Consider the following 15,000-nt stretch of genomic DNA (forward strand, 5'->3'; position numbering starts at 1 on the left):
AAGAATGATAAATGAATGTCAAAGAGTTTTAGAACTGGGAGCAAGGGGACTTAGGGAATCATCTAGTTTATTCCCCAGGTTTTATATTCTCAGAGACCATAAGTCTGTGATTCACCCATAGCCACATGGCTCAAGAAGTTGCTGGGGCTGCTTGTCACATTAAAGTCCTGAAGAATGGGCACAGAAATACTGAACATAGTGACTTTATGGTATGTGGAGGTATAACAAAATACTTAATATCTGATATGATAATATAAATTAGTATGTAAGCATATATATCAAATGTAAAGTATAGCCCCCTTTTATTCTCTAAACAAATATAACATGCACATGTAACTGCTTAGCAGATGATAATATTTATAGCACAAATTGTTCTAATTTTTACTTTTCTGTTGATTTTAGACAATCTCTGGAGTGTTCTTGTCACTAGCTAAATTGTCACCATTTCTGAGCCATCGTTTGATGTGGGGAATGGCACCAAATTCTTCCAGCCAATTCCCAATCAAATTGATTGTAATGTGCTCTAGTACCTTGTTCCAGCCAGTGGAGGACTGAAGGTGCTGCTGATATGTCGGGACTGATACCAGTGCCTCTTGCATGGTTTGGGTCCTCAAAGCCTGAATCATTGGCACCACCTGCTCTGTGGCCAGTGCTGAGCTCCTCTGGAACTGGGGGCTGCACACACCCCGGCCTCTGTCCCTGTGGTTTGTTTAGCGGTGAGCAGATCTGTCCATGTCTAGGAAGGCTCTGGTGCGATGGCCTGTACTTTCCCAAGTGACTGGTAGTGTTAATAGCTCACACTATGTGCCAAAGAGTACAGAAGTCTTTCAGTATTTCAAAAACCAGGACCACTGAATCCGTGTGAACCTGGTTATTAGCCATGCAAGTAACACATAATGGTTTCCCATACAAGGCACCAGATCACTTCAAGATGAGAAGAGGAAACCCCAGAATTAGGAAGAAGTTCACCTCTGTTCAACATTCAGGATTCTGAACCACTGAAAGGGAGGAGTTTATAGGTGCTGGAGCTGAAGCCCCAGAAAGAGGTTCTGTCCTTGTCCCATCTAGCTTCATCAGCCCTGAATCAGAGCAGCAGGGCCTGTTTTTTCTGAGGCTGCATAACTTTGCTGGAGACAGCCTTTCTCCTAGCTTCATTCTTTCCGTTCCCCAGAGCCACCTGGTAGCTGTCATTTATTAAGTGCATGCATCGTACCAGGTGTTATGCTAAGGGCTTACAGAGCGTTCTTCATGATCCTCACCATAATCCCATGTAATATACTATTAAGGAAGTCACGACTTCGATTAGTTACTTAACTTCTGCCTGCTCGTCCAGCCATAGCAGAAGTTGAATCCAAACCAGTTCTAGTTGCTTAAAGCCTATATGTGACTGCAGTGGCTATGTCCTGTTCCTAGCCTCTTGTTGACGTAGTAATGTTTATATTTGTTTGTTTTGTTCTTACTGTTATTTATTTCTTCTGTGAAATTGTTATTTCTACTTGGATTCTTGGGTATATTGTGGCAGGCAGTCCGGTGACTCATTTATACGAGAGCTGAATTTCTAAGAAAATAAACATTTCTGATTGTTTTAGAAAATCGCAGTACTTAAAAATCACATTGGAGGTGGGATGCCTGAGTGGCTTTGTTGGTTAAGCAACCGCCTTTGGCTCAGGTCATGATCCCAAGGTCCTGGGATCGAGTCCTGCATCCCGGCTCCTTGTTCAGTGGAAAGCCTGCTTCTTGCTCTGCTTGTGCACGTGCACTCTCTCTCTCTTTCTCTCTCTCTCTCTGACAAATAAATAAATATTTTTAAAAGTCACATTGGGGGTGCCTGTCTGACTCAATTGATAGAGCACATGGCTCTTGATCTCAGGGTAATGAGTTTGAGCCCCATGGTGGGTACAGAGATTACTTAAATAAATAAACTTAAAAAAAAAAAATCACATGGGGTGCCTGGGTGGTTCAGTCAGTTAAGCATCTGCCTTCAGCTCAGGTCATGATCTCAGGGTCTTGGGTTCAAGCCCTGTATCAGGCTCCCTGCTCAGCTAGGAGTCGGCTTCCCCCTCTCTTTTTGCCCTTCCCCACCCCTGATGTGTGCATGCTTGCTCTCTCTCTTTCAAATAAATAAAATCTTAAAAAAAAAAAATTTATGGTGACATGCTTGGTCTCACTTGACCCTTTTGACACCAAAAGGCATGTAGGAAGGTTTTTATTCTCAATTTGTTCCCATTTACAGAGGGAGAAGAGGTCTGGGAAGAGTACAATATCATACTGAAGGCCACAGACATTTTAGGTAGAAAAATGGCATCTCCAGTCAAGACTTCTCTCCCCAGTGTCCTGCTTTTTTCTAAGCTGCCCCGAGCTAGGGTGTATGAGGAATAAGGTGTAAGTAGCCTTTGATTCTAGAAGCCAAGGCAGTGGGCTTTTTCCTGGCGGATATAGCTATTATCCCCATGTGATCCATTTCTCTAATTGCGGGAAGCCAAGAGCTGAAAAGTCTGCTATAAACAAGGAGGATGAAACTTTCTGTGGTGATGACACTGGTTCTCTGCTTCGTGCTGAGTGTTGTGGAGAAGGGATAGCATTTTCCTTCATTTTTGAAAATGCAGCAGCTAAGAGCCTAGATTGTGGAGCAGCCTGTCTGGGTACAAATTCTGGCTCACTAACTTTGGGACCTGGGATAGGTCACTGATGTGTCTTTGCTTCAATTTCCTCATATGGAAAATGGGTATCTCCTTCACAGGGTGGTTGGGAAGATTAAATACTACATATAAAGAATTTAGATTAGTGCCTGGTACTAGTTGGCATTCCATAAATATGACTTGTTTATTTTATATTTATTAAATTGTCTGAATTCTTTCTCTAAACTCAAATAATTTTCCTTTGCAAAAATGGGATTGTAATGTGTGTGTGTTTTGTATCCTGCTTATTTTCCCCTTAGTTCTTTGCCGTGAGCATCTGTACTCTCCTATAAACTGGTTTCAATAGTTTATTATGTAGATTGTTAGAGGTACTCAACCACTTCTCGTACTGTGGAGAAATACATTTATTGTCTCTTGCCATTATAAACAGTACCTCGGTGAACATGTGCTTTGCTAAATCTTTGCAAACCATCCTTTTCTTCTGATGACAGTACTCTATGGGGGGAGAATCTTTTTTTAGGAGTCACCAAGCAAAATTATCTGCAGCCTAAGGTGTCATGGACACATAGATTATGTGAGCAGTAGGAGCATACATGGAGAATGACCACAGTGCCTCATGGTCAGGCCTTTGTCAACATTTTCCTTCCTCTTCCATAGTGCATCTCACAGCATTTGGCTTAGGGCTGACAAATCAATAAGATGTTAATGAAAAGTAGCCACACCTACTTTTCCTATCACATTAAGGCAGGTAAGACCAGCCTTAACATTAGTGCTAGTCTTCTTAAAAACAGATGCTATTCCAGGCTTGATGACTGAGCCACCCAGGCAAAACAGATTCTATTCCAAATAACCATCAAATCACCTCCAGTCTCTTTTGGAATGGAGCGTGATACAAATACAGAGCAAATAGCTAACTCACAGTCCAGTGGGAAGCAGAGAATCTCTCCCAGGAGATACAAACGTTGTATCGCTCTGCCAGCTGAGAACTAGTCAGGCTCTACCTGTGGTGAGTTCCCATGACTTGAGAAGGATAGGAGGCTGTGTCTTGTCTCCTAAGTTAGGAATCCCAGCAAAAACTTGTATATTACATCCTGAGAAATGACACCGGCACAGGGTTTTCTAGTGCTTGCCTTTGATGCCCTTAGATTTTAAAATGACAAGACAGGGGCTCCTGGGTGGCTCAGTTGGTTAAGCATCTGCCTTCAGCTCAGGTCATGATCCCAGGGTCCTGGGATCGAGTCCTACAATGGGTTCCTGCTCAGCAGGGAGTCTGCTTCTCTCTCCCTCAAGTAAATAAATAAAATCTTTAAAAAAAATAAAATGACAAGACATCATAGAACAAGAATCTACCTGGAGCCTTCGAGGCAGACGTGGCTCTTTCTTTCTCTTTGGATGGCACTCTTGTGTTCCATCAATTCTGACTTCCCAACTCCTGCCTTCTAAGACCTACAAATCCCTGAATACCCTTTGCTAAACTTGGTGTGTGTTCTCACTAGTTGCCATACAGTCAGAGCATTTAGAAATATGTCCGAGGTGGCAAAGTTTGGATTCCTAAGAATGCTTGTCTTTTCAACCAGCTAGTGCAGGAGTTAGAAAACTTCTTCTGTAAAGGGCCAAATACAAATCCTTTAGATTCTGTGGGTCATCAGGTCTGTCACAAGTACTCAACTCTGCTGCCTTAGCATGAAAACAGCCATAGACAACATGTAAAGGAATGAGTGTGGTTGTATTCCAATAAAATTTTACTTACAGACCTTGAAAAAAATTTTTTTTAAAGATCTTATTTATTTATTTGACAGACAAATCACAAGGAGGCAGAGAGGCAGGCGGGGGGTGGGGGGAGAAGCAGGCTCCCTGCTGAGCAGAGAGCCCGATGTGGGGCCCGATCTCAGGACCCTGAGATCATGACCTGAGCTGAAGGCAGAGGCATTAACCCACTGAGCCACCCAGGCACCCCCAGACCTTGAAATTTGACCTTCAAATCATATTCACTTTATTAAACATTTTCTTCTTTTGACTTTTTTCAATCATTTAAAAATATAGAAGCTACCCTTGTTTCATAGACTGTACAAAAATAGGCAGCAGACTGGATTTGGCCCGTGGACTTTTGGCCCGTGACATTTGTCAGCTCCTGACCTGCAACAACCCTCATTTTTCTCCTACATATTACTTTCTGACTGGCCCGTTTCCCTCTGTGCTGTGTCATGGTTTTGAAGCCTCTCTGCCCTTTCTCTCAGCTGAGATTCACATAGCCTTTGGAGAATCTATGCTTCTGCCCCTGTTGTAGCTCATCAGGGAAAACCAGAATACATTCTACCTAAAAGAACCATTAGGGCAAATTCAGATAATATCTCTCTTCTCCTTTTTGTGTCCTGGCTAGTTTGACATGTAATATGGGTGTATGGAGAAGACAGACAGACTCTGAGAAATGGTTCTGGTTTCTTCAGGGCTCCAAGGTTCTAATGAACAGTGCATGCTGCCTTAGAGATGGCGAGAGTCTGATTTTTAGATAATCATGGATATTTATAGCCTTTTAATAGGCTGCTACCATGGAGTTCTGTTCCAGCACAAAATCGAGAGTCACAAAGAGGCCTGAATAATCAATTTGATGTCATCTCTTAGAAGAGTGGTACATAACAAGGGTATTCAGGCCAAAGTGGAAACTTGGAATAGAAATGGGGGAAGTATAAACATTTGTACCACCCTGTCCCCAGTATATTTAAATGAAAACACAGTACAGATTTTTTTTTTAAAGATTTTATTTATTCATTTGACAGACAGAGATCACAAGTAGGCTGAGAGGCAGGCAGAGAGAGAAAGGAAGGGAAGCAGGCTCCCTGCTGAGCAGAGAGCCCAACATAGGGTTTGATGCCAGGACCCTGAGTTCATGACCTGAGCTGAAGGCAGAGGCTTTAACCCACTGAGCCATCCAGGCGCCCCCACAGTACAGATTTTTATGTGAGGCTGTGTTTAAAGGGAAGCAATATGCCTTATGTCATAGGGAAACAGAACCTGAGAGGACATTCTCAGATTCGTGGTTCTAGCCCTAATCTGTGGCACTGCCCTTCAAACTGATTCCTGGCATCTTGTGAAACAGTGGGGCGACCCGGGTTGTCTTCCTACATCATGAGGTTGGTTTGGTTGGTCTGACAGATGCATTGATTTATGGAAGTGTTTATTGTGGGAACATCTGTTGCTGAGAGCAGCCAGATGAAAGGCATACAGGTGGGAAGATGGAGGAGAGCAAGGACTAGGAGAGGGGTGGTTGTGCTTAAGTTAGGCAGGTGGAGACCATCCCAAGGACAATTGTTAGAACGGAGCTGATGTGGAGCTGTAGAATAGTGGGAAATGGTAAAAGTATCCTAGGCTTTGCACTGTATAGATCTAGACTTGAATCTCCAGCTCTGCCCCTGGTTAGCCCAGGTTTTAGGTGAGCTCTTCCCTTCTTTGAGCTCCATTTCTTCATCTATAGCATGGAAATTATAACAAACACCCTTCTTCTTTCCACCTGTGTGAAACTGTGCTAACATAGACATCCCAGTGAGTTCCTGGTACGTAGGAGAACCCAGTCAGTGGTAGACCTTATTCATGTTTGTCCACGTGTCCGTTCATTTGTTTATTCACCAGTGTTGACTGTGCTTTGCAGTTTGTAATAGAGCCGTCTTTTCGAGTAGATGCCTAATGGTGACTTAGGCCTAAAGCATTTGGTATCAGGGTGAAAGTACATGGTAGTCAACATGTATTTATAGGCATGTGTGTGAGCTTCCAGACGCCACATAGGAAGTTAGTGGGAACCTGAAGTGCGATCTAAAGAACACAGCTGCCCAGCCAATAAATAACAATACAGGATACACTACTCACTAATCAGGGAAAGCGCAAAACAAGACCAAAGTGAGATACCGCTTCACACTCACTGGATTGGTGAAAGTTTTTCAAGTCTGACAATACCAGATGTTGTATTGCACTGCTAGTAGGAGTGTAGACTGATAGGACTGCTTTGGGAAATGATTTGTCAATATCTGGAAACCTGAAAATGTGCATGTCCTTCTTACTGACAATCTACTCTTAAGTGTAACCTGCAGAGAACTTCCTCTGTATAATCAAGTCAATGTGTTCATAACCACATAGTTCTAGTAAATGACCTTAGTGTCCATCAGTGGGGTAATAGATCATACTTGAGTTAAAGTTACAGGTGGCACCATAATAGATGAATTTTTAAACCGTGGTGAGTGAAAAAAATAAAATTGCAGACAGAAAAACATTTATGTATAGCTTTAAAACATGGAAAACTATTAATGTATTGCTTATGGATATCTGGATATAATGTATTGCTTATGTAATAAATGTTAAATTACTTGGAATGATACATATGAGAATCAGAACAGTATTACGGAAAGAAAGAGGGACATGATGAAAGGGTTGCCTAAGGCTCAAATCCCATTTACTCACTAGCTGTGTACCCTTAGACAAGTTCCTTGAGCTTTGTGCCTCAGTTTTTTGGATCTATGAAAGAAAATAATAATAGTATCTGCTTCATAGGTATGTTTTGAGGATTAAATGAGTAAATATAGTCAAAATGCTTAGAATAATACCCAGCAGATAGTAAGTGCTATAAAAGTGTTAGTAATTATAGTTTTTATTATATACATCTTTTATCTTTTGTTGATTTTTAAAAATCTTGAATATTGCAATTTTTCATTTATAAGTGTTTCAGTATTTACTCCAGTGGGTGAGGACTGTTGTTGAACATAACTACAACATCATTATTACTCCTAAAAAAGTAACAGTGAATCCTTAATATCAAATACTCAGTAAGTGCTCAAATTCTGGTTTTCCCGTAAATGTGATTAATTTTTTATTGTTTGGATTAAGTTCCAAACAAGATCTACACATTCTGCTTGGTTGACTTGTCTTTTAAGACATTTTAATCTATAGAGGGGCGCCTGGGTGGCTCAGTGGGTTAAGCCTCTGCCTTCAGCTTGGGTCATGATCTCAGGGTCCTGGGATCGGTCCCCGCATCGGGCTCTCTGCTCAGCAGGGACACTGCTTTCTCCTCTCTCTCTGCCTGCCTGTCTGCCTACTTGTGATCTCTCTCTGTCAAATAAATAAATAAAATCTTTAAAAAAAAGACATTTTAATCTATAGATTCCTCCTCCAACTTTCCTTTTTTGCAATTTTTTGAGCTTTATTGGGGTATAATTGATATGCAAAATTACACACATTTAATATATACATTCTGATGACTTCGAACATATGCAGATACTTATGATGCTGTTACCACAACCTCTAAAAATCTTGTGCTCTATCTCCTTAACATAGTTCAAAGTGTGTTAAAAATATTGCAATTTTTTAAAAAAGAAGAGATGTCATCATATCATTGAAAAGTGAACAAAGATTGAAAATATCGACATAAGAAGTTCAGGATGTGGCATTATAGTAGTTAGCTACAATCTATTGACCCCTAGATATATTAAGTACTATACTAATAGTTTTATATGCACTCATTTAACCTTTCCCTATGAAGAACACACTATTTTTATCCCGATTCTACAGTTAGGAAGAAAGAGGCTTATGAAGACTGTTACTTTCCAAGGTCACACAGTTAGAAGTAGCAAGGCTGGGCTAGAACCCAGGTGAAAATGGCTCATGCTCTTGACTGCTGGGCTGGATAGACTACCTAGCCATTGTTCACGCTAGCCTCCTCCACACAGGTTCCTACTTTCTTCCTGTATCAACTTTTATAAGCGGAGTTGTGCTGTGGGAAGGAACATTCGCACAGTGGGAATTGGGGCACTTGTAATAATAAAGGGTTATTGGTCTCTCGTGTTACATATTCATCAAAGGTCGGCTGAGAGTTCTGCTACATAGCTTCTTACTCCAGGACCCAGGAGTACAGCCCTGATCTCAAACCCTGCCAGTTGCTGGGGCAAAAAAAGAGAGGGACAGAGACCTACAGAGGGAATGGGAACTATGGAGAGTTTCATACTCAGTTAAATGCTCTATCCTGAAAGTGACACACAATACCTCCACACACATACCATCACATACCATAGACTAGAGCAGTGATTTTCAACCACAGGTATTTTTGCCCCTCCCCCCAGGGAATATGTGCCAACGTCTGGAGACAATTTGTTGTCACAGCTGGCAGCAGTGGGGTGCTCCGGGTGCTATCTAGTGGCTAGGGGCCAGGACGCCACTAAATACCCTACAGTGCACAGGGCAGCATCCCACCCCCCACTCCCCCCAGCAAAAAAGAATTTGGCCTTAAATGTCCGTAGGGCCAAGATTGAGCAACTTGGCTAGAGCTAACTGCAAGGGACCAAAAAGTACAATTTTGTGAATCTGTAAGGAAGGAAAAACTGGAATACTTGACAAATAACACTAATAATCACTGTGCATCCTAAAAACTGTTACAAAGGCCCCGAGGAAGCTATTTTCCATGATGGCAATGAAGATGAGTTGGAGGGATAGGCATGGGATGAGCCTTCTAACACAGTCAGCTCCAACTAAGGACAGAGGAGGCCCCTGGACCCACTTCTAAGATGCCCTTCCTCTGATGAGACACTGTCTGAAAGAAATATAATGTGGGCCGTGGGTACAATTAAATTTTTTCTAGTATTCACATTAAAAAGCAAAAAGGAGCAGGTGAAATTAATTTAATAGTACCGTTTATTTAACTCCGTATATCCGAAATACTGCCATTTCAACATGTTATCAATGTAAAAAGTATTAAGATCTTTTACGTTCTTTTTTTTTGTGCCATCTTTGAAATTTATTGTGTATTTCATACAACACCTCTCAACTCGGCTAGCCATATTTCAAGGGCTCAGCAGGCGCCAGAGGCTAATGGCAACAACCCTGCGAGCTTTCTGTGCCTGGGACAGCGTGGCGCTTGGCTGGGTCTCTGAGGCCCGGCAGCACGGCTGGAGCCCTGAGTCAGTAAGTTCTGAGAGTGGGCATCACTTGCAGGAGCGTCTGCCCTGCTGTGCATATGCTTGAGGGACGAAGAGAGACTGTGTAGTTTGTAGCTCACCTCCACTTCTGTCGTGCCTTCGCAGGTGCCTCATCTCCAGACATGGAGCCCAGCTACGGGGGAGGTCTCTTCGACATGGTGAAAGGAGGTGCAGGGCGGCTCTTCAGTAACCTAAAGGACAACCTGAAAGACACCCTCAAGGACACATCTTCCCGAGTCATACAGTCTGTTACCAGGTATGCACATTCTTTGTTTCAAGTTTTGTTTTTTTTTTAAATTTATTTGACAGAGAGAGATAACAAGTAGGCAGAGAGGCAGATGGGGGCGGGGTGGGGGAAGCAGGCTCCCCACTGAGCAGAGCTCCCAATGCGGGGCTCGATCCCAGGACTCTGGGATCATGACCTGAACCGAAGGCAGAGGCTTTAACCAACTGAGCCACCCAGGTGCCCCTAGGTACATGCATTCTTGCTGGCTGAGTTAATGGATACCCATGCCCCTCAAGGACCTGGTTACCTGCCGGCTGCTTTTCTGGCTCAAGGACTTACCGTTGTGTGATGTAATTGCGTGGATCGACCAAGCAATGTCATTGAAGCCATCACGTTGAGGCCTTCAGAAGCAACGAGCACAGGCGCAGATGGCTCAGCGCATTACGTTAAAATATAGTGGTTGCCATCCCTGTCTTGTGAGTCCAGCATTCTGGGTCCTCATGCATTATCTGCCCTTGTTAATTAACCACGTGACCTAGGCAACTTAATTAGCTTCTCTGAGCTTGACTTTTATACTCTAATAGGATTCATGTCCCTGGTTGGTTTGAGAATTAAACGAGGTAATAATGCACATGTAACCTGAAAACAATACTTATGGATTATAATTGAAACAATTATTTTTTGTATCTTAATAGCCCTTTAAACCTTGTTTAGTGGAGGAAATTTCCTACCCTTCTACTGTATGAAAATTCTTACAAGCAGGCCATATGAATTGTTTTTTATTTGTAGGTATTAGAAAATTCTAGGGTTGCTTCAAATTATAGTATGCATTTTTTTTATTATTAACATATAATGTATTATTTGCCCCAGGGGTACAGGTCTGTGAATCATCGGGCTTACCACAATTCACAGCACTCACTATAGCACATACCCTCCCAAATGTCCATCACCCAGCCACCCTATCCTTCCCCTGCACACCCCCAGCACCCCTCAGTTTGTTTCCTGAAATCAAGAGTCCCTTAGGGTTTGTCTCCCTCCCGATCCCATCCTGTTTCATATTTTCCCTTCCTACCCCTCATGACCACCCCCCCGCCCTACCTCTCAAATTCTTCACATCAGAGAGTTCATATGATAATTATCTTTCTCTGATTGACTTATTTCAATATGCAGTTTTTAATCATAAATTCACATGTCAAGTCCAAAATTTTAATCAACATTTTAACCTTTGTTCAGAGGTAAAAATTTATCCCTTACCTGCAATCCCCAGCTAGGGCCTGGCCGGCAGAGAAAGGATGTTCCTTGTTTCTCCATCACTTCCTTCCTTACCCTCCAGCTGCCCACACTTATAGGAGGTAGTCATACGTAGGCAAAGAGGCTGGAATAATCCATGTTAATGAATAAGCAGTGTTTTCTGTTCTTAGATTGATTCTGCTCATGAAGTGTCATCTACAAAGGGTACTGGCTACATCGGTTAGAGTGTAGATATACGCTCCTGCGGGTGTGGGTTGCTGCTCTCAGCAATTGTTCTTTGTTAGACAGAAGGCCTTGAGGGTGGTCTAAATGCCTACTGGATGCAAGTGTCCAAGTCATAATGTGCAAGTGAATGAGAGAGGGGAGTCCTGGCATATTTGGATGATTTTAATGAGAACCCTTTCCTTGCTTTTAGCTACACGAAGGGAGATTTAGACTTCACTTATGTTACTTCCAGAATTATTGGTAAGTTCCTCATGTTTAATAACTGCTCAGTAGCTCAGCTTACAAGTGGCTCCCCATGGAGACAGCAAACCTGTTTAACCTATCTCTCTCTCTCTCTGATCCCTGCCAGTGATGTCCTTTCCTCTGGACAATGTTGACATAGGATTCAGGAATCAGGTTGATGACATCCGAAGCTTTTTGGATTCCAGACATCTTGACCACTACACGGTGTATAATCTGTCACCCAAGTCTTATCGAACTGCCAAGTTTCACAGCAGGGTAAGGAGTTTAAGCGCTGGGATCACATGGTTTGAAGACATAACAGGGTATTTTTCCCTTTAAGAGCTATCCTCAAAGCTTTGGTCCTCAGACCCCCAAAGCTGATTAACTATATACTATGGGCACTTCTAGCCACAAAGTGTTTATTAGGCTATTATGAAATATTTTGAAGATTTTCCTTGGGTAAGCACATTTGCAGGAAGGTTTATATGTCAATGAGATACCATATAATTTGGGGTCTCAAATCACTTATGGCTGGTTGTTCTGTTGTTAGGACACATTGCTGTGAGGCTCAGTTGGAGATGGAACTGCTATGTAGGGCGGTTGACAACTCTTATACTCTAGCACTAATGATGCCTTTAACCACTCCTTCTTCCTACTTGGGCACCATGATGAAGCAGCGGTGTTAGGCTGGTAGACACCAGCGTTCATGGAAATAGCTCTCTGACATTCAGTAAAGGTGCTTCTTTCATGGTAGAGGACAACACACAGGCAGTCCACCCTGTAGGTGTGGTAGTACTATTACTCATATTTGGAGCATTTACACTGTCTTCTGAGGTAGACGGGGACACAGAGAAGTGGTGACTTGCCCAAGACCATACCACTAGTAGGTGGTCTTAGGCTTGTGTTCTTAACTATTACTCTGGGCTGGCGATATTATTGGGGAAAGCTGGCTTATCCTTCGAAGGAGCTTTTTGAATGAGGCAGAGAAATACAGAAAAATAGAAAAAAATTCTAGTTTCTGGCTGGTGAAGCAATGAGTGCTGGCTCAGGTTTGAATCTGATGAGAGTTTGATATTTCTGGCCACGGAATTCTTTTATTATTATTATTTTTTAAAAGATTTATTTATTTATTTATTTGACAGAGATTACAAGTAGAGAGGCAGGCAGGGAGAGAGAGAGCGGAAGCAGGTTCCCTGCTGAGCAGAGATCCCGATGCGGGGCTTGATCCCAGGACCCTAAGATCATGACCTGAGCCAAAGGCAGAGGCTTAACCCCCTGAACCACCCAAGCATCCTGGCCACAGAATTCTTGAGTGACTCACTAAATGAAGGCTTTTTCTCTCTCAAGAACATCTTCAAATATTTTGATTTAGCCTTAGATATGATTGGTTTTGTAAGTATGTCTGAGTCTATTAATAAATAGAAAGGATTTTCTATACAGTGGACACTTGAAGAGTGCAAATTGATTTCAAATAAACAAAACATTAGTTGGTTGTCCATATGGTGTATCCAGGACCTCAGCCTTGATGCTGGAACACATTTTGCCCCAAATTTCAGTTGCCATTGATAATCTCTGGGTTTCAATTTCTGGATCTGTAAAAAACACAAGAAGTTTGGTCTCTATGTTCTCTAAGACCTCTACCTGCCTTAATGTTCAATAAGATAGGAGAGGGTTTTGCTAAGGACTTTCTTTTCTCTGAGTGTTCCTGGAATAGGCAAGAGGAAACCCAGTGGATCTCAAATTTAGTGAGCAACAAAACCACCTGGAGTGCTAGTCAAACCCAGGCCTCGTATTTCTGATTTCATCAGGGCAGGAGAGTGGTGGGAGTCTGCACTGCTAACAGCTTTCTGGGTGCTGTTCCTGCTTGCCCTGGGGACCGCTCTTCAGAAGCAGTGATAAAACCATTTTGAAGCAGTTAGTCTAAATTGCCATTCTCTAATGGAGATTTTAAATGCAGCTTTTTAAAATTCCCTATAATTAACTGCCTTTCCAACTCTTCTTCCACCTATTACCTAATTCAGAGTAAGTGAATTAACATCAAACAAAAATGTGGGTAGATATTCTGTTTCTAACTCGGACACAAATCTTTTGATTTTTTTCTTGTTTGGAGACTCCGTCAATGTCATCATTTTCATAACTGAAGGACTATCATAGAAATTTTATTTGATCTTGAAAGATCTGTAATAGTCTGGAAAAATTTTGCTCTGAAAGTAAATAAAGATATACCATTATAGAAGCATTCATACAGATGAGGTTGTCTCTTTGTGTCGGATTTGTAAAAGCAATCTCTATAAAGGTATTTTTAAAAAGGCATCTGTTAGTATAATTACATATTTTGTGACCAGTCTTAACAGTCTTACCACAAGACCAGGACTTACATATTGAGCATCGGTCCTGGGTTGTTCTCGTTTGCCCTAGAAGAACAGGAGGTATGTTTAGCTTACTGCCACCTAGAACAGTGGCTGGCTTGGCTAACACACGGTTCTCAGAAGAATGAATGTGCCAAGAATTATTAAACACATAGATACAAAATAAATATTTGGTTCTTTTTCTCAAGACACTTAAGCCTAGCTGGAAAGAGAAGCCAGGGGATGTCTGGGTGGCTCAATCAGTTAAGTATCTACCTTCAGCTCAGGTCATGAACCCAGAGTCCTAGGATAGAGCCCCACATTGGGCTCTCTGCTCAGAAGAGAGTCTGTTTCTCCCACTGCCTTCTGCTCCCTCTGTTTGTTCTCTTTCTCTCTGACAAATAAATAAATAAAATCTTAAAAATCTCGGTCCTTTTTCTCCCCAGCACTAATACCACAAATTGATTTCCATCTCATTGTTGCATTACTTAGGAAAGGTTTTTTTTTTTTTTTTTTTTTTGGTTCTCATCTCTCAGGGCATGAGGGCTAGAACTATTTCTTCCTCCTTCCAGGACAGTGGAGTATTAGGTGTGCAATTAAATCTTATTTTAACAAATATGGATGGCACAGGGTGCCTGACTGGCTCAGTCAGTAGAGCATATGACTCTTGATCTCAGGCTTGTAAGTTCAAGCCCCATGTTGGGTGTAGCAATTACTTAAAAATAAAATCTTTAAAAAGTGAAAAAAAAAATAGTGTAGATGGCATAGTCTTCCATAAATTCCAGTGTTGGAAAAGACCAAATATGAGACTGGTTTTATTTACAGACTCACAGAAGTCCAGTTCTGTGTATATCTGAACTCAGTCACTTTACATTTTAATTGACTGATGTGTGTTTGGGGAGATGTGTGGTGGTGGCAGAGCGGCTGTTTCCAGGAAGATTTCACTTTGCTGAGGGGGATCATTTTGTATTGTGATTAGCTTTTATGCTTAGAAGCCACATGGTTTGATAGGAATCATAGGAGATAATCAACTAGCTGTTTTCTTAGTATTTGCACGTGGAACAGAACATTAGAAAAGGACTTACATTTGGTCTCCATGTTGACAGAGGCCCCAACTCAAAACAGTACTTGTCAGA

At 41.9% G+C, this 15,000-nt stretch overlaps 1 protein-coding gene across 1 annotated transcript in view; it reads left to right on the forward strand.

The window, feature by feature from the left end:
* The first annotated feature begins 9,674 nt into the window (after nucleotides 1-9,674).
* The window catches only part of DNAJC6 (DnaJ heat shock protein family (Hsp40) member C6), a 42,805-nt gene continuing 37,479 nt past the window's right edge, over nucleotides 9,675-15,000 (forward strand). Inside the window, exons 1-3 of the mRNA XM_032870004.1 lie at nucleotides 9,675-9,848; nucleotides 11,485-11,534; nucleotides 11,644-11,792. Of these exons, the coding sequence (XP_032725895.1) occupies nucleotides 9,715-9,848; nucleotides 11,485-11,534; nucleotides 11,644-11,792 (333 nt within the window). The 5' untranslated portion in view covers nucleotides 9,675-9,714. The remainder of the gene's footprint in view (nucleotides 9,849-11,484; nucleotides 11,535-11,643; nucleotides 11,793-15,000) is intronic.

This window comes from Lontra canadensis, unplaced genomic scaffold, assembly GCF_010015895.1.
Source record: "Lontra canadensis isolate GAN:19392208 unplaced genomic scaffold, GSC_riverotter_1.0 scaffold40, whole genome shotgun sequence".
NCBI lineage: Eukaryota > Metazoa > Chordata > Mammalia > Carnivora > Mustelidae > Lontra > Lontra canadensis.